This window comes from Neoarius graeffei, chromosome 5, assembly GCF_027579695.1.
Source record: "Neoarius graeffei isolate fNeoGra1 chromosome 5, fNeoGra1.pri, whole genome shotgun sequence".
NCBI lineage: Eukaryota > Metazoa > Chordata > Actinopteri > Siluriformes > Ariidae > Neoarius > Neoarius graeffei.
Genome location: NC_083573.1, coordinates 8,713,937 through 8,731,977, shown reverse-complemented (window position 1 = coordinate 8,731,977; position 18,041 = coordinate 8,713,937). Strand labels below are relative to the sequence as shown.

Genomic DNA, 18,041 nt, shown 5'->3' with positions numbered 1-18,041 from the left:
TACTGTTAAATTACCTTCATATTGCTTCAGTTACATTTCATCCTAGTACAAGCTGTATTGTATTGGCTATAAGCGTTAGTATTATCATGTCTGCTGTGAAAACACAAGCCTAGCTCAGAGTGTTTCATGGTTTGCAGAAAAGGGTAAGTGTGAAAAATCAAAGGTGTATGTAAAAACCGCTATTCAGTCCAAGTATACTCTATGTATGAATGCATGTGGTTGGGGTGTTTGCGTTACCTCAACTTGCTGCAGTACAGGAGCTGAGGGAGAAGTTGTTTAAGAGAGGCAGAGTCCAGGCAGTTTGAGAGGTGTGTCTCATTGGCACACGACTCTGAAACTTGCAGCAGATATGCCAGCACTGCACAAACCCCACCCTTAAGCTTCCCCTGTAGTCTGCAGCCAGTCAGATCCTCCTCCACAGAGCGTATCCACTCCCCCTGCTGTAGTTCTGCCAGGCAAGCGACCGTAGATACACTTCGCATGCTCACCGCCTCGCCTCGTAATCCTGTCACTGCATTTTGAAGCAGAGTCATGGCCATTGTGCGATGGGTCACCTGCTCTTCTCGGCTTACTCCCAAAGCCCCGCCCAGCAGAGCTCCGGCGGCTGAGGACAATAGGCCAGAGAGGAAGCGCATGAAGAGGTCAAGCTTGCCATTGGTTGAGGTGCTAGTTTTCTGGAGTGCAGCACGATAATGGTTTTGGAAGCCAATTCGTGGCCATGAAACGCTGCTCTCGGAGAACAGATCAAACATTCCACGCCGTGAGGACACGTAGTAGAAGAGTGCGCCAAGAAACTCCTGCACAGAAGTGTGTACAAACCGCCATGACACTGATTCAGAGGACCAGCTCTGCTCACGTTGAAGGATCCGATGTCCCAGAGAGCCTGGTGGTGGTGGGATGTCAACACCATAAGTTCGTAATTCAGTCTCGATAAATGTATGACGTTGGCGAAGCAGACTGTAAAAGGCCAATCGTCCAAGAGTGCCCAGCGGTTTCCGGATGCTTCCGCTGGATGGATCTGTAGAAGAGAGATGTGGCCAACAGTAGAGGGCATAAACCTCCGTCAGAGTCCGTGGGAAATGCATCTCCTCCAAGTCCATCCCTACAAGGTGGGACAAGGTGGTTGTAACAATACGACAAATGCAAGGCACTGAACAAAGAATAAGCAAGGATTTCTGGGATCTCAGGTGAGCCCACGCTTGGCAAGACTTGTCCTCTGATGTTTGTGTTTGAGAATCCGACTGAATGGACTGCTGGAATTGTGTGCAAGAGTTCTCTGGCAAGTGTGCATTTGTGATGCAATCTTGAATTTGAGCATGTAAAAAAGGTGGGACTTCCGTCACACGATCCACCAATCCTGCAGGTACTTTTGCCCCAACTCCAGGCCTTGACAAAAGCCACAGTGATGCTCCTGGTAACAGGTTGCCCCTGATGATGTTTGTGATGAGATCGGATACTGGAATTTCCCGACGTGGATCCGAGATGGCTGGGGCTTCTGAGAAGTCCAGAGGGGAACGGAATTCTTCCAATCCATCAAAGATCAACAGCACTTTACAGACACGACTGTTCAAAATCACATCAACATTATCATATGGAACGGTCAAGCGAAGCAACCTCTCAAGTGACAAGCGATCAAGACTGCTCAGTTCCCAACAGGCAATAGGAATTGCCAAGCTCAACTCTGGGAATATCTTCCCTGAACTCCAGTGACGTATGAATTTGTGGACCAATCGGGTTTTCCCACTGCCTGCTACGCCAACTGTCAGCGTGACGCGAGGGGCAGTGCTAACCCTCGTCAGTGGAGCGAAGAGTTTATCTAGTCCCAGCGGACGACCGTGTAAAGGTCCAACACCTCTGTTGACCGACACTTGAACGAGATCATGCTCTCTCTGTTGCAGGTCAGACACACCATCGACCAGTAATAAGGCAGGGCCAGGGGTCTGATCGGGTGCTTGGTGGGAAAGAATCTCACGGTCCTCTCTGACTTGCTGGAGGAGGCTGTCTTTATGTTGCTGAACAACAGAGTCTAAAAAGAAAAGAGAGACCAAGAAAATGAAAGCATGTTGACTTAAGGAAGTGCGTAACCCGTCTCTAAATAAACCGAACTTTACTCATGTAAATGTTGATGTCACTCACCGTGCAGAGTTATGAGGTTGTACTCATCTGGATGCAAGTTCTGCAGGTATGTCTGGAGGGCGGTGCCCTGTGGATCACCTCTGAACAGCAGCTCAATCAATGCATGCACTTTGTCCTCCAAAGATCCTGCCTCCTTGATAATCCCCACGCCTTCTGCACTCAGCTCGTCCAACTTCCTCATCTGGTTGACTACGTCTACTAGTAACTGGTCAGTGATGAAACGCTGCAATGATTTCTGATTCTTACGCAACCAACCAGCATCTGATTGAAACAAACAGCACAATGGGCTTTATCTGTGATCTTACATAATCAGCATTTATAATGGCACAGGAAACTGAGTATAGTGTTGGAAGCGAGTGTTGGTTTTTACCCTCCATCTTCTTGCGAGTTCCTGATTTTGGTGTGGATTTAAGAACCATGTAGCAGTCGTCCTGCCAAGGAATTTGTGAGTTCCTCTCCATCCCACTGTACATAATGTACGTGTTCATGTGATCGTATGTTTATTCGATGCTAATTGCCCATTTTGGTGTCACCCTTTTGATCCATGTCTCTGTTTCAAAGAAAGAGCTAAAGCAGTGTTAGAAATGTCACTGAATAAACAACGTCTTATAAAAATCAAATGACGTGCACCTCTTAGATCCACATTAAAGGTGGTGTGAATTTGGGAAATGTGAACATATTAAGAGCAGTGATAAAAAAAGCTACGTTCATTACTGATGTTGCCTCTTTTGCTAGCTATAAATAAAACAATAATAGCTTAGTTTATGCACTAGGATTTTTGCGAATAAGGGGTGGCATGGTGGTGTAGTGGTAAGCACCGTCGCCTCACAGCAAGAAGGTTCTGGGTTCGAGCCCAGCAGCTGACGGGGGCCTTTCTGTGTGGAATTTGCATGTTCTCCCTGTGTCTGTGTGGGTTTCCTCCGGGTGCTCCGGTTTCCCCCACAGTCCAAAGATGTGCAGGTTAGGCTAATTGAGGACTTGAAATTGACCGTAGGTGTGAATGGTTGTTTGTCTCTATGTGTCAGCCGTGTGATGACCTTGTGACTTGTCTAGGGTGTCCCCCACCTCTTGCCCATAGTCAGCTGGGAAAGGCTCCAGCTTGCCTGCGATCCTGCACAAGATAAGCGATTACGGATAATGGATGGATGGATTTTTGCGAATATTTTGGAAAAGAGGATTTTGCGGTTAGGCACTCAGCTGTTGATTATTTTCCAAAAACATCATGCGCTCAAGTGCTTTATTTTTTTTTTACTTATTCAGGATTTTACTTAACCAAATCCTGGCCCTGTATCATCTTTTGATGGTGTTAAAACAAGAGGATTATCAATAGCCCACCTTAACGTATGAAGTTGGATGAGTTGAAGCTATTAGCAACAACGACCTCAAAAAACTTTGATGTGTTCACCGTATCTGAGACCTGGTTGAACAGCTCAATCTCTGATGCTGAAATCCAGATTCCTGGTTACACATGCATGAGGAAAGACAGACCTGACGGGAAACGTGGCGGCGGTACTATGGCCTATCTTATGGTTTGCCTTTCTGAATACGCGATGACCTTAACATCAATGATGTGGAATGCCTTTGGTTTGAGATAGTGCGAAAGAAATGTAAACCTCTTCTAATCTGCACCATTTACAGGGCACCTGATGTTAACTTCCCATCATTCCTCTCTGCTTTAGAGAACAATTCTCCTAAAATCGACTATTCAGCAAGTGATGTCATCTTACTGGGTGACTTCAACATTGATGTCTCCTCGAAGAAAAATCCTTTGAAACAACAGCTAATCAACTTCACTCGTTCTCTGGATTTCACCCAGCTGATTAAAGACCCAACACGAGTTACTGAAACATCAAAATCTATGATTGACTTAATCTTCGTGAATGACGAACATCGTTATACTGATAGTGGAGTGGTAAATCTATCTATCTATCTATCTATCTATCTATCTATCTATCTATCTATCTATCTATCTATCTATCAGTGATCATTTTCTTGTTTAGTGCATTCTTAAAGTTGGTAAACCTAAGGCAAGTCCTAGGACAGTGGAATACCGTTCTTATAAGAACTATGATCGCAAAACCTTTCTGAAAGACCTGAAAGACGTTCCTTGGAACTTTGTGGAAGACAGTGATGACGTAGATGCATCAGTCCTAACTTGGAATAAACTATTTCTGGATGTGGCTGATGCTCATGCTCCTGTCAAGAAACGGCGTATCAACGGTATCCAATGTCCATGGATGACGTCGAAAATAAAAGAAGCTATGCACAACCGTGACTTCCATCATCATAAAGCTACAAGAACTGGCTCTTCCCATCACTGGCATAAGTACCGTCATCTTCATAACATCGTTAATGGCGATATAAAGAGCAGTAAGTCAAAGTACCATATCAACCTGATCAAAGACAGCAAGGGAACCACGAATAATCTGTGGAAAGCAGTCAATAAAGCTACCTACCGGAAGCAAGATCAGGCCTCTATTCCCAACTGCGTAGTCTCCAATGGAGTTCAATATTTGGATTCAAAGTCCATCGCCAACGTACTGAACAATCACTTTGTTTCCATTGGTCAACTTCTTGCAAAGAAAATCTACTCTGTTATTCCTGTCTTCTCACCCAATATCGCTCCTGACCCAGATCTAAGTTTCCATCTAAGTGTAATTGATGAAACATTTGTTCTCAATCAACTTAAATCTCTCAAGATGAACAAATCGATAGGATTGGACATCAGTGCTCGCCTTCTCAAGGATTCTGCAGACGTGATCACTCAACCAGTTACTAACCTATTGAACTTATCTATCAAGCTCCACTCGTTTCCTCGTATTTGGAAATGTGCTAAGGTCATAGCTCTGTTTAAAACTGGGGTTAGAACTGATGCCACCAACTATCGACCCATCTCTATTCTTCCGACTTTGAGTAAAATCCTCGAAAGAGCTGTCCACCTGCAACTCTACGAACACCTGAATGCAAACAATCTACTTTCTGATAAGCAGTTTGGCTTTCGACCTAAACGTTCAACATCAACTGCATTAGCAAACTTTGCAGACGACATTCTGCGTAACATGGATAACGGTAAACTGTGTGGAGCTGTTTTCTTAGATCTGTCAAAAGCCTTTGACACAGTAAACCACACAATTCTAATGAATAAACTATCTTCAGCTGGTGTTTGTGAGCTCGATCTCAAATGGTTTGATTCTTACTTGTCATCAAGATACCTACCCACTACTTGTGGCTTAGAACTATCAGAGCCATTACCATGCAACATTGGTGTGCCACAGGGAAGTATCCTTGGGCCTCTCCTGTTCATTATCTACATCAATGGTCTTCCTGGTGTTGTCCGCCATTCTCAAGTATCCCTATACGCTGATGATACAGTCTTGTACTATTTCTCCTCCTCAGTTGCTGATATTGAAGATCTCAAGCTGGTTGGTGATTGGTTTAAGATCAATCATCTGACCCTGAATGCAACAAAAAATAAAGCCATGCAGTTTGGAAGCAAGAGAAAGACCAACATCTCCACCATCTCCATCCAGGTCCACCTCAAAGACATTGAGAGTTTTCAAGAATTCAAGTACCTTGGTGTGATTTTTTTTTTCCAGCAACATGTCTTGGTCTGGTCATGTCAAAAAACAGATGACCAAAGTCAACAAACGCCTCGGTCTCCTGAAGCAAATCAAACATCTTTTACCAAAATTCGCCAGACTCTTATACTTTAACAGCTTGGTCCTACCACTTTTTGATTATGGTGGTGATGTTTGGGGAGATAAAAATAACATCACGCTTATGGAATCTCTTCAAACTCTTCACAACAAGGCAGCCAAGATCATCCTGGATCGTCCTCCATTCTCTTCAGCATTTGATGCTCGGAATGAACTAAACTGGATGGAACTCTCTAAGCGCAGATGCTACCATCAATAGTCTACTATCAGCACACCTAAAGCTAAATATGCTCAATGAGCATGGCTACAACACGAGGCATGGAAGCGAGTTTCGTTTACCACGACCCAAAGCTACCTGGGGAAAGCAAACTATGCAGTACCAAGCCATAAAAGAATGGAACAATCTGAGTGACGCACTTAAGCAGTGTTCTAAGATTAGCCATTTTAAATCGAATTTCTTTAAAAACTTTTCTAAACTTAAATAATTTGAACTTTACGGTACATTTTTTACTTTTACTAAATAATGATGTTGACTTTTAACTAGCTGGTTTTTATATTGAACCTCCAAATTCTGTTTCATATATCATCTTTTGTGAAAATAATTTATTTATCATCAGGACCTTCTTGAAAATAAGTGAAGAAGCTTCCTGTTAAAATATAAATAAAAATAAATAAATTCACAGCATTAACTGTTGTGTCAAAGCAGTTGTTAAGGGTTCTAGAGTTAACGTTAAACATTATAAATGATTAATTCAAAAATAGTGAACCTAATAAGGAAACGTAGTTTAAAGAGTCAGGAGCGTCAATTTGAAATGCTCCTGGAGGTTTAATGAGTTAAGACAGTCAGTTCTTGTGACGTGCAGAAAACTTGCCACAAAAAAACCCTTCTTAATCTTTGTGCACTCTCTGTTTGTGGCTTATAATGCACCATATGCTTCTACAGGCTTTTGCTGCTTTTCGATGATAGCGAGCAAGGGGAGTACATTCAACGTTCAAGACCCAGACAGATGTTGCCTCACAAACCTCACAAGCCACAAGCGTCTACAAACACTCCGTTACTAAGGAGACAGCACGACATTTCTTGAATACACGTCCACACAGCAAATAACTACCAATATAGCGATCAACAAATGATGCTATAAACATGACCCTCTGACGAAGTGCTGGGCAGATAAGACTACACTGGTGGTACTTTTAGTCCCAACCACGGTCATCTTTTCTAGCAGATATGGTAACGGAAGCTTTCCAGAATCTCAATATCTCATGAACATCGGCAAAGACGTTAAACCAAATCGATGGTTTGGTTATCAGACAGTTAACGCAAAGAGTAAGAGTTGATTTATTAACAAATTTCAATAATCACATGATGGAACAAACATTTGGGCTTTATTTTTACTTGGCATTGTGATTTTTCAGTACTTTGTACATTTTTTCATAATTTATTTATTGCTTTCTTTTACATTATGAAATTGTTGATTTTTTTTTTTTTGCTTTATATGAATGGTGTGTCAACCTTCTGTCCTCAAAATTTTAAATAAATAAATAAATAAATATAATTTAAAAAAGGCTTCAGTGCTGTTCAGTCAGAAAATGCAATTATTTTAACCTCAAGCAAATTAAAGTTGCACGGTGTAGAAATAACTAAGATGAACAAGATAACAGTTTAGCAAATAACTAAGCTATGACTTTAGAGCTGTGCTATATCCAAATTAAGCATGAATTTGACACTATCGATTAATTAAGTAATAATATTGTCTCTTTAAAGTCCACCCATGATATCTCAATCCGAGGTACTGCTCATCTCAAGAACCAAATTTTTTTCTCTCAATAAAATTATGATCCAAGCATAGCAGATGAGCGCTTGGTCAGATTTTCATTCAACCTGCCGAGATGTTTTCCTTACAGAAGAGAGCATCGAATGAGTCAGTATCTTGCAGCTTGATTAACCTGAGCACTTTTGGTATCTCATCTAAAGAGACAAAACGCAAAATAATACCATGTTCTGGATCAAGTGCTATTTTGTAAACCTTGAATCATGAACGTGGAAGCCATATTTTTAAACCGAACCAAATTTCATTATTGAATAACATGATAATTACAATAGTCATGGAGGAATACATTGTCAATTTTTTTCTTCATTGTTAAAATTGTTTCTTTTACATTACATCATATTACATCCCTTACGAAAATCTACCATGGTTTACTATGGTTTTACCATGGTTTTTATGTAGTAACCATGATTCTACCACGGTATCTCATGGTTATTCTAAGTACTATGAACCAACCATAGTATTACTATGGTTTATCCATGGTAGTAACCATGGATCTACTATGGTATTTCATGGTGATTCTAAGTACTATGAACCAACCATAGCATTACTGTGGTTTATCCATAGTACTGCAGTAGCTGTGGTAGCATCATAGTTGTATGTGTAATAGGTCATAGTAACTATGAAATTAGTTTAAAAAGGGATAGTATGGTTTTTAAAAGGATGCACTAACTGTAGTATTACCATGCTTTCGTCCAACAGTCAATGCTGTAGAGAAGGATCTCGATTAACAGCCCAGATACATTAACATTTACTTAGAACCTAAAAATTTAAGTGAACATTGAGATAAAATGCACCATGGTTTTCATGGTTACCCAAAAAACCATGAAAACCATGAATAACTATAAACCATGATAAAACCATGGTTAGTTTTCATAGTAAAACCATGGTTAATTTTCGTAAGGGATTCGACAGCAAAAAAAAAAATTTGCTTCTTCAGTCCACATTTTCTATCCCCGAATATTTTTTTTTCCAGTCTTAAACACAGCAAGTGCTTGTGTTTAAAGCAGGTGATACAGATGGGGGTTTAGCTTTCGAGCCTAGAAGAATTTAGCACGTGTTTAACGTGACTTTACAAGTTACTTTCCTGAGGTTAATATTGACTTTTGAATTTAAGTCACCACTCTGAATGCAGATCGGTTCACTGCTACATCTTTCGTATCGACCCTCTGAGTCTCCAGTACAGTATTTTCTTTGACGAATTTCTAAATTCTTGTCAGTTTAATAATGCACTTTTTTCTCAACATAATTTTATCCTGGTTTCTTGCATATTGGTGATCTATAGGTTCCAGTGGAATGGAAAGATCATAGCTATTTCATCAGCTGGGTTTGTATTTTCTGTCTTAGCCGCAATGAGAAAGCTGAGTTTTATTTTTAGCATTCTGTGTAAATGTCCATGAGTTACACACACACACACACACACACACACACAACAAAAAGAGCACATCATTTCATACACTGTATTTATTTACAGACACTACTTCATTTCCGACTGCTTTCTCTCAATAAACATTCAGACCCCCTGTGGTTTTGGAATGGAAAATGGAAATTTTACTTCCATCAAAAATGTTTTGCATGAAATTTTTTCCTGTTCCAAGGCAACAACCTACATACATTGGGTAAAATCAACTGATGTTAGTTTGAAAACATTGTGCAGGTCTCAAGAAAGGAGCTGCAACCTTTTGAACTAAACATTTTTTTTTTAAATTATAAAAATGCAATCCTTTCCAAAAGTATTAGAACGGTAAGGACAATCCTACTCTTAATTTTTTTTCACTGTACACTGAAGACATTTGGGTTTGCGATCAAAAGATGAATATGATGCAATAGATTAGTATTTCAGCTTTCATTTCCTGTGATTTCCATCTGGATGTGTTGAACAGCACCTTTCGTTTAAACCAATCCATTGTTCAAGTGATCAAACGTATGACTGACGGGTGTTCCCCCTACCCATCACCCAGTTTAGACTGACTGATGAAATAATTAATAGCTCTGAATGTCTACTCTTGGTTTGAGGCCTGGGTTTCACCTGTGAATATTTCATTTGTTGTTAAAAAGGATAAACCAACAAAGACCAGGGAGCTGTCCATGGGAGAAAAGTGAGCAATTTTGAAGCTGATAGCCAATACAACAAATCGGAATGTCTTGAAAAAGAAAGAAAAGCACACACCAGTGGTACGAACAACCAGACATGGAAGAAGTTGGCCAAGGAAAACAGCAGGAGATATTGAAAGAAAGATTGTGAGAACTATGACGAAAGACCCCAAAACAACAGTCAGTGACAGAACAGGGCGACAGGTATCACAATCCACCGTTTGAAGAAGACTTGGAGAGCAGGAATATAGAGGCCATACCACAAGATACAAACCCCTCATCAGCAGTAAGAACCATTCATCCATCATTCGTAACCACTTATCCAGTGCAGGGTTGCCGGCAAGCTGGAGCCTATCCCAGCTGACTATGGGCGAGAGGCAGGATACACCCTGGACAAGTCGCCAGATCATCGCAGGGCCGACACATAGACACAAACAACCATTCACACTCAGTCAGTCAGTTTTAGAGCCACCAGTTAGCCTAACCTGCATGTCTTTGGACTGTGGTGGAAACCGGCACACCCGGAGGAAGCATGCAGACTCCACACAGAAAGGCCCTCGTTTGCTGCTGGACTCAAACCCAGGACCTTTTTGCTGTGAGGCGACAGTGCTAACCACGACGCCACCGTGCCACCCAGTAAGAATCAGAAGCCCAGATTAAAATTCACAAATAAGCCATAAAAACTCTGGAACCAAGACTAAGCTTTACCAAAGTGATGGAAAGACCAAAGTGTGGAGAAAGAAAGAATCTGCTCAAGAGCCAAAATGTACGAACTCCTCAATCAAGCATGGTGGAGGTCGTGTCGTTGCGCTTGCGTGGCTGCTTCTGGAACTGGCTTACTGATCTTTATTGATGTATCTCATGAAGGTAGCAGCAGAATTAATTCACAAGTCTATAGATGCATTCTGCCACAAGCCTGGAAGAGCATCATAAAAGAAGAATGCAACACTTTGGTGATGTCAGTGGGTCGCAGGCTTGAGGCTTTCGTTTACTTTAAGGCTACATGTTCCAATACTTTTGCTCAGCAAAAAATGAAATTTGGGCAGTTTAACACTTTCATACATCTAGATCAGGAAATGGAATATGAAATTCTGGTCTGTCATCTCATTCATCTTTTAATCCCTTATGAAAATCTACCATGGTTTACTATGGTTTTTATGTAGGAACCATGATTCTACCATGGTATCTCATGGTTATTCTAAGTACTATGAACCAACCATAGTATTACTATGGTTCATCCATAGTAGTAACCATGGTTCTACTATGGTATTTCATGGTGATTCTAAGTACTATGAACCAACCATAGCATTACTGTGGTTTATCCATAGTACTGCAGTAGCTGTGGTAGCATCATAGTTGTATGTGTAATAGGTCATAGTAACTATGAAATTAGTTTAAAAAGGGATAGTATGGTTTTTAAAAGGATGCACTAACTGTAGTATTACCATGCTTTCGTCCAACAGTCAATGCTGTAGAGAAGGATCTCGATTAACAGCCCAGATACATTAACATTTACTTAGAACCTAAAAATTTAAGTGAACATTGAGGTAAAATGCACCATGGTTTTCATGGTTACCCAAAAAACCATGAAAACCATGAATAACTATAAACCATGGTAAAACCATGGTTAGTTTTCATAGTAAAACCATGGTTAATTTTCGTAAGGGATCTCAAACCCAAATGTCTTCTTCTATTTCCGTTAGTCGAGTCCTATCTTGGAACCCATCAAACACTTTCCTTTTATATTCAAGAGATGTATCAAAGGTCATGAAAAGAAAAAAAACGAGTTCAAACTGAATTTTATATTGTATTTGCCAAATTTCAGTCTTTTCTGACATGAAAATCGAGACTTTCAACATCGATCATCCTCTGGATTTGTTGAAAGTCTCTTGGTGAAACGTAAACATCAGAGTTTAAAAAGAAGGTTGTAGCTAAATTTCTGTGACGTTAATCAGCTTATGTCATGCTAGCAGTCTTTTTGCAGTTCACGTTTACCACATAGCTGTTGAATTCTCAATACCGATTGGTCAGGTGTTGAACAATTTGTTATAATGGTTATAATTTCGAATGTGAATACGAGTAACTACTTACACGGGGGATTCGTATGGTGGACACGCCATGTAGATGGATTAGAAAACGTGTTTAATTGTTGATATGGTGAAAAAAAAAAGATTGGTTCACTATTATAACATATAGTTGCTATAACGCAAGTGTGTTCTATGACATTGGATGTAACTATAAATGGATAAAAAAAAATGACCATTTGCCAAATTGCTGTGGTATAAAAGGAATAAAACACTTAGAATTTGAGGATGATGATTTCCTATAACAGCATGCCTTGACATGTTTATCTCCACCAATTTTGTTGGAAGAGGTTATGTTTTCGCCTCCGTTTGTTTGTTCGTTCCCAACGTAACTCAAAAAGTAGTGAACGGATTTGGATGAAATTTGGAGGAAAGGTGAGCCATAGGCCAAGGAACAATTGATTTAGATTTTGATGCAAATCTGAAGATGTAGCTTGGTGGAAGTATCGATTCTACCAAGTGTCCTTCTAGTTTACTCCTTACATCAGAGATTCCCAGAGATTCCTCTTTGGGCAAACTACTCCGGAAGGATATTCTAAAAGTTTTGTTTGTTACTTCATCGTATATTTGTGTTAGTATTCTTGACTTTCATCCAGTGGACTTTTGTCCATTATTAGCTCATCCGGCCACTAGGTGATGAGCTTATGCAGTCATGTGCGGTCCATCGTCCATTCGGCGGCGTCCACATTTCATGAAAATCGCTGCTTCTCTCTCTCAATTCTTCACCGCTTTTTATTCTTTTTGGCAGGAAGGTAGGTCTACCTGGGGTGCCTATGGCTTCTACACAAATTTGCCTAATTGCAATTAATAATTAAGATATGGAGTAATTAATCAATCAATCACCAACAAGCAGTTTCCACACAAATCGCTTTTTATCCCTCAATTCTTCACCGATTTTGATTCTTTCTGGCATGAAGGTAGGGGTACCTAGAGTGCATATAACTTCTACCCAGGTTTGCTTCATTACAATTATTAATGAAGTTATGGCCTTCAACAAAAATCGCTTCTTCCCGGTCAGTTCCTCACCGTTTTGGATTCTTTCTGGCAAACAGGTAGGTGTTCCTAAAGTGGATATAGCTTCTATATATAGCTAGAGTATACAGCTTGCAACATTTCTTGCGCAAGGTGGCCCACTTTAGATCGTTCCTTCTGGACTAGACGGGGGCGGGGTGAGCTATGTCATCACTGACTGTCTCCTTATTATTATTATTATTGCTGCTGAACTCCAACTCGAGCTGCAGTGTGTCAAGATGGTGAAAAAAAGACTCAAACAGCAACTACACTCGAAAGGAAAGCGTGGCTTGTCTGAATGCTAACGTGACCAGACGTCCTGGTTTGACCGGGACAGTTCCGATTTTGAGTTGCATGTCCCCAGTCCTGACAAAGGTCCGTCGGGACGCTGAAATGTCCCGGTTTACACCAAACTGTCCCGGTTACAGCAATCATACATCGCCAACGAGATGTCAATAAAGCTTCTAGCAATTCAGCATCAATGTGCGTGTGTGCGCAGTCAACCTTACAATGTATCTATTTGTACAATGTTGCAATATAACAGCCACGCTATAACGTTTTTTTTCGCTAGCGGCTGTCAACTACTGCGCAACAATGCTGAACGGATGAGCGCTGGGCGGAGATGTTCGCGCACTTCAAGAGTAGGGAGATTCCTAAGGGCCTCTGCATGCTCTTGCGACAAGGCTTTCGCAGATAGCTTTTCGCAGACAGTTGTAATTTATCGTTGAGCGGGGAGTAATAGGCGTGCGCGATGTTATTCACCGCCACAACGCAAGGGGGCACGAAGTCGTGAAATCGCTAGGAGTAGTTGGTGGGTGTGGTTAGTGGAGTGTTTATCCTCCGGTTACTTATAATGACTAGAACTGGAGTCGTATAGATGTACGTACTTCCTCACTTCCTCGATCAACCGCTCTTCGTGCTGCTCCATCTTCGCTCGTGTTTTTAAAAATGGCGGTCGTGAAAACAAACCAAACCGGGAAAGTAGGGAAGCGGAAGTGCATGTACAGCGGATGTAGAGTGGACCAATCAGAACCCTCTTGTCTGCGGTGGTCACAATTTTTGGGAGGTGCACGCAGAGCGTCTGCGAAGGGGGGGGGGGGCTTCGCAGACACCATCTGCGACACCATCTGCGAGGACTGGGTTGTCAGCATAAATTGGCCTTTACAGCAATGTCAGCCAGCTTTGCCATGTGCCTACCTTGCATCAATGCTCCAGTTGAGTGAATATTTTCACTCATGAGCAACACCTGGACTGACTAGAGGAATCGCATGACCGTGCCTACTCTCAAAGCCTTGCTCGTTACCCGGGCCAATTTTGACGATACTTGCTCGCAGTTTCACAGCAGGCTCTCGGGCAATAAAGCGCTACTGGAGCAAATTCACTCATCATGTAAAGATATTTACCGGGGCGGCACAGTGGTGTAGTGGTTAGCACGGTCACCTCACAGCAAGAAGGTTCCGGGTTCGAACCCAGCGGCCGGCGAGGGCCTTTCTGTGCGGAGTTTGCACGTTCTCCCCATGTCTGCATGGGTTTCCCCCACAATCCAAAGACATACAGTTAAGTTGACATGGGGCGGCCTTGGGCTGAGGTGCCCTTGAGCAAGTTACCGGACCTCTGACTGCTCCCCGGGTGCTCTGGTGTGGCTGCCCACTGCTCTGGGTGCGTGTTCACAGGATGAATTTCACTGTGCTTGAAGCGTGCATGTGACGAATAAAGGTTTCTTCTATAAAATGGCATCTTCTTTAGGGTGGGTGGCTGTGTTTCTGAAACATTTTTTGTCATCTGTCTTTAATCTGTATCACAGATTGTCTTGACTTGTTTGATGCTGTTGTCAACTCAGGGTTCACATTTTCAAAATAGTTAATAGCCGACACTGGTTAAGATTAAACAGAGGCATTTTGGGTAAAGGTTCGGAGGTGACAATGATTAGGCTCATGCGCTCATTCCTGTTACAATGCATAGCCTATTGTTTCAAAAAAAAAAGTTCATCGCATAAAACGATGTTAATATGCAAGCAATGCATTTTCTTGGCGTTTTCACAAAGGTGAAATAAATCAGTTGAAATGTAGGCGATTGGCCTATTCCCTATCATCACATCTATCGTCTGATTTTCTTACTTTAACTGAATTGTGATCGAAGTAGATGTAGATAAGAAAATACTTGATTATTCTCTGAAATGTTGATAAAAGTGAGCTTCTACAAAATGATAAAAGCACCCGTCTGAGCCATGGTTTGAGCCGGCGCATGTTTACATCAAAACGCGTGTGCGTGCACAAGTATCACGGTCACGCGCAAAGTGTCCCGGTCTGGTCACCCTACTGAATGCAAATGCAAAAATACTGTACTTGCACAGAAAATCCATCTTATGAATATCAGAGCAAGATTCATAACGTGAGCTTGTCAAATGAATGATGAAAACCAGAGTTTCGTTCAAGTCTGGGAACCTGGATCTGACATACCTTAGTTTAGGTTAGTGCTGAAAATGGGATCGGTTTACAATTCTTGTGAGGCTTTTTTTAAAATCATAAAATCATGTGAAGGTTGTATAAAAAAAAGCCAATGAATGAATGAATGAATGAAGATGGGCGTCATATAAAACTGAAGCTACAGTAGCTTAACACTAGTCAAGGACTTCTTAGTGTTTCGGTGTGTTGAAGGATCTACGTTTCATCAAACGCTCTAGTTTGCTGTTGAGCATCAAAATCCTGATGAAACATCTGACATTTTTCATCAGATATTTTGGCAAAGTCCAAAATGTGAAAAACAGAATAAAGAATGAACCCTGACTGTGAAATAAAGAAGACAAAGGGGTCCAAGACACCATAAGAACCTCGTCATAGCCCAGAGTTCCCACCAACACGCACACACCCGAACACGCAGAATACTTTAAGAAGGCAGTGGAACTCTCACCTTGCACAGTTGTGTGTGTTCACTCTTTCCTCTGCTATCATTTTTCTTTTTGTTGCCGTTTTATTGCATTTTGGAGTGCACATGTACGGTACAACACCCGTCTTTTCTGCCGCTTTCGTTCTTTTCTTCCTGTCACACCTCGGTCTCTTCCTGTGTCACAGATAGGATGTACGCAACGCAGGCAGCAGCATCTTTGCATCATATGCATGTGCGCACATACACACAGTTTCACTTTAAGAACTGGTTCATTGCCTTTGCCTGTATCATCTTCCCTTGGGCCCGACCACACACACACACACACACACCATCTTTCATATGCAAACACACACATGCAGGATCTCTACAGATACTGTTAACATCTCATATACACATGCTTAGGAAAAAAAAAAACAGTCATCTCAAGTTTTGAATAAAATCAGCCACACTTGATAGATGGAGTGAAACGAAGTCTGTCACGCAGCAGGAAGTGCTTCTGAGAGAACAGGAAAAAAAGAGTGAGGGGTCAGACAGGCAGAATGAGACACAACATCAGATGATGGTTTTGAACATCCTGTATCCTCTTTTTTTTTTTTTTGTAAGAAAGATGTGAAAGTGACTTGAAAAAAAGGTTTGTGACTGAAGCCGGATCTGGATCATTCAAATCAGCACACAACAACCTGAGGATTCATACGATTATCCAAATCAGACAAGCATGTAGCAATGGCAGTGCAGAAAAACAGCAAGGTACAGGTCAGGAGCTTCAGTTCATATCCATGTCCAAGTCAAAAATGGGGGGGGATTTGAGTATTTCAGAAACTGCTGATCTCCGTGGATTTTCACACCTAACAGTCTCAAAACTTTACACAGAATGGTGTGGAAAAACAACAATAACCAAACACCCAGCAAGTGGCAGTTTCGTAGTCGGAAACGTTCCTGTTCTTGGCTGACAGGAGTGGAACCCAACATCATCTTCTGCACTTGTAGCCCATCCACCTCAAGGTTTGACATAATGTGCATTCTGAGATGCTTTTCTGCTCACCATGGATGCAAAGAGTGATTATCTATAGTTCACTAGATTCCTATTCCATTGCATTCCTTAGAACCAGAGCCGGCCCGTGGCTATAGGCAAATGCTAAGGGCGCTGCGTCCATCCAGGGGCGCAGAAATGGGGGGAGAAAAATTATGACTTCCACTATTCTGAAAACGAGTCAGCATTATAATGTCTTAGCCTAATTTAATTGTACAGCAAAGCATGAAGTCAGGGTGCGATTTGTCAAAAAAAGCAGGGTGTGGTGGTGGTTGTTAATCATGAAACAATAAGCGCTCAACAGTGGTTCGCCCTGTCTTATAGTGTGTCTTCGGGCGCGCAAGTGCGCATCCGCGACTATTCTCCGTTTTGGCCCTAGAGCGCAGTGTGCCCAGGGGCGCCAAGGGCGACCAAAACCCCACCAAAAAGGAGGGCTGGAGTTATTGAATGGAGATGTTACCAAGTGCATCAGTGGTGTACAGTGTTTTCAACCACTGTGCTGCCGAACTCTAGTACCGCGGAACACTAGTGTGCCGTGAGAGATCACCAAGTGTACCGTGGAAAATTATAGAATGACATATTGTAAATATTGGCAACAGCGTTTTAGTTTCAGTCAACAGTTTCTATTGGTGATGTGCCTTGAGATTTTTTCATTGAAAAAAGTGCGCCCTGGCTCAAAAAGGTTGAAAAACAAGTGTAGCCTACGCAGTAGTGGTTGGGGATTTCCTTATGCCTACTAAAAATGCACAATGATAGGTTATAAGGAGGGCGGCACGGTGGTGTAGTGGTTAGCGCTGTCGCCTCACAGCAAGAAGGTCCTGGGTTCGAGCCCCGGGGCCGGCAAGGGCCTTTCTGTGCGGAGTTTGCATGTTCTCCCCGTGTCCGTTTCCTCCGGGTGCTCCGGTTTCCCCCACAGTCCAAAGACATGCACGTTAGGTTAACTGGTGACTCTAAATTGACCGTAGGTGTGAATGAGAGTGTGAATGGTTGTCTGTGTCTATGTGTCAGCCCTGTGATGACCTGGCGACTTGTCCAGGGTGTACCCCGCCTTTCACCTGTAGTCAGCTGGGATAGGCTCCAGCTTGCCTGCGACCCTGTAGAAGGATAAAGTGGCTAGAGATAATGAGATGAGATGAGATGAGGTTATAAGGGGGGCGGGGGGAGCGGTGTTCATCGGGGAATGAGAATGGCCATCCACTGCAAAAAGTAGCCCAGACTACAAGTGCTTAAATGAAGAAATCCAAACTCTCGGGTGCGCAAGGGCGCAAACGAAGGCTACAGGAAGAAACTGATAGAGCCAAGTATAGAGGTAAGT

The 18,041-nt window shown here is 42.0% G+C and overlaps 1 protein-coding gene across 2 annotated transcripts in view; it reads right to left on the bottom strand.

The window, feature by feature from the left end:
* The window catches only part of nlrc3 (NLR family, CARD domain containing 3), a 49,462-nt gene extending 33,594 nt beyond the window's left edge, over positions 1-15,868 (bottom strand). Inside the window, exons 1-4 of one of the 2 annotated variants that reach the window (XM_060921146.1) lie at positions 15,721-15,868; positions 2,507-2,703; positions 2,137-2,397; positions 238-2,026 (exon numbers count right to left, since the gene is read on the bottom strand). In XM_060921146.1, the coding sequence (XP_060777129.1) occupies positions 238-2,026; positions 2,137-2,397; positions 2,507-2,624 (2,168 nt within the window). In that variant the 5' untranslated portion in view covers positions 2,625-2,703; positions 15,721-15,868. The remainder of the gene's footprint in view (positions 1-237; positions 2,027-2,136; positions 2,398-2,506; positions 2,704-15,720) is intronic. The other variant, XM_060921145.1, reaches the window with a different exon arrangement.
* Positions 15,869-18,041: the final 2,173 nt, after the last annotated feature.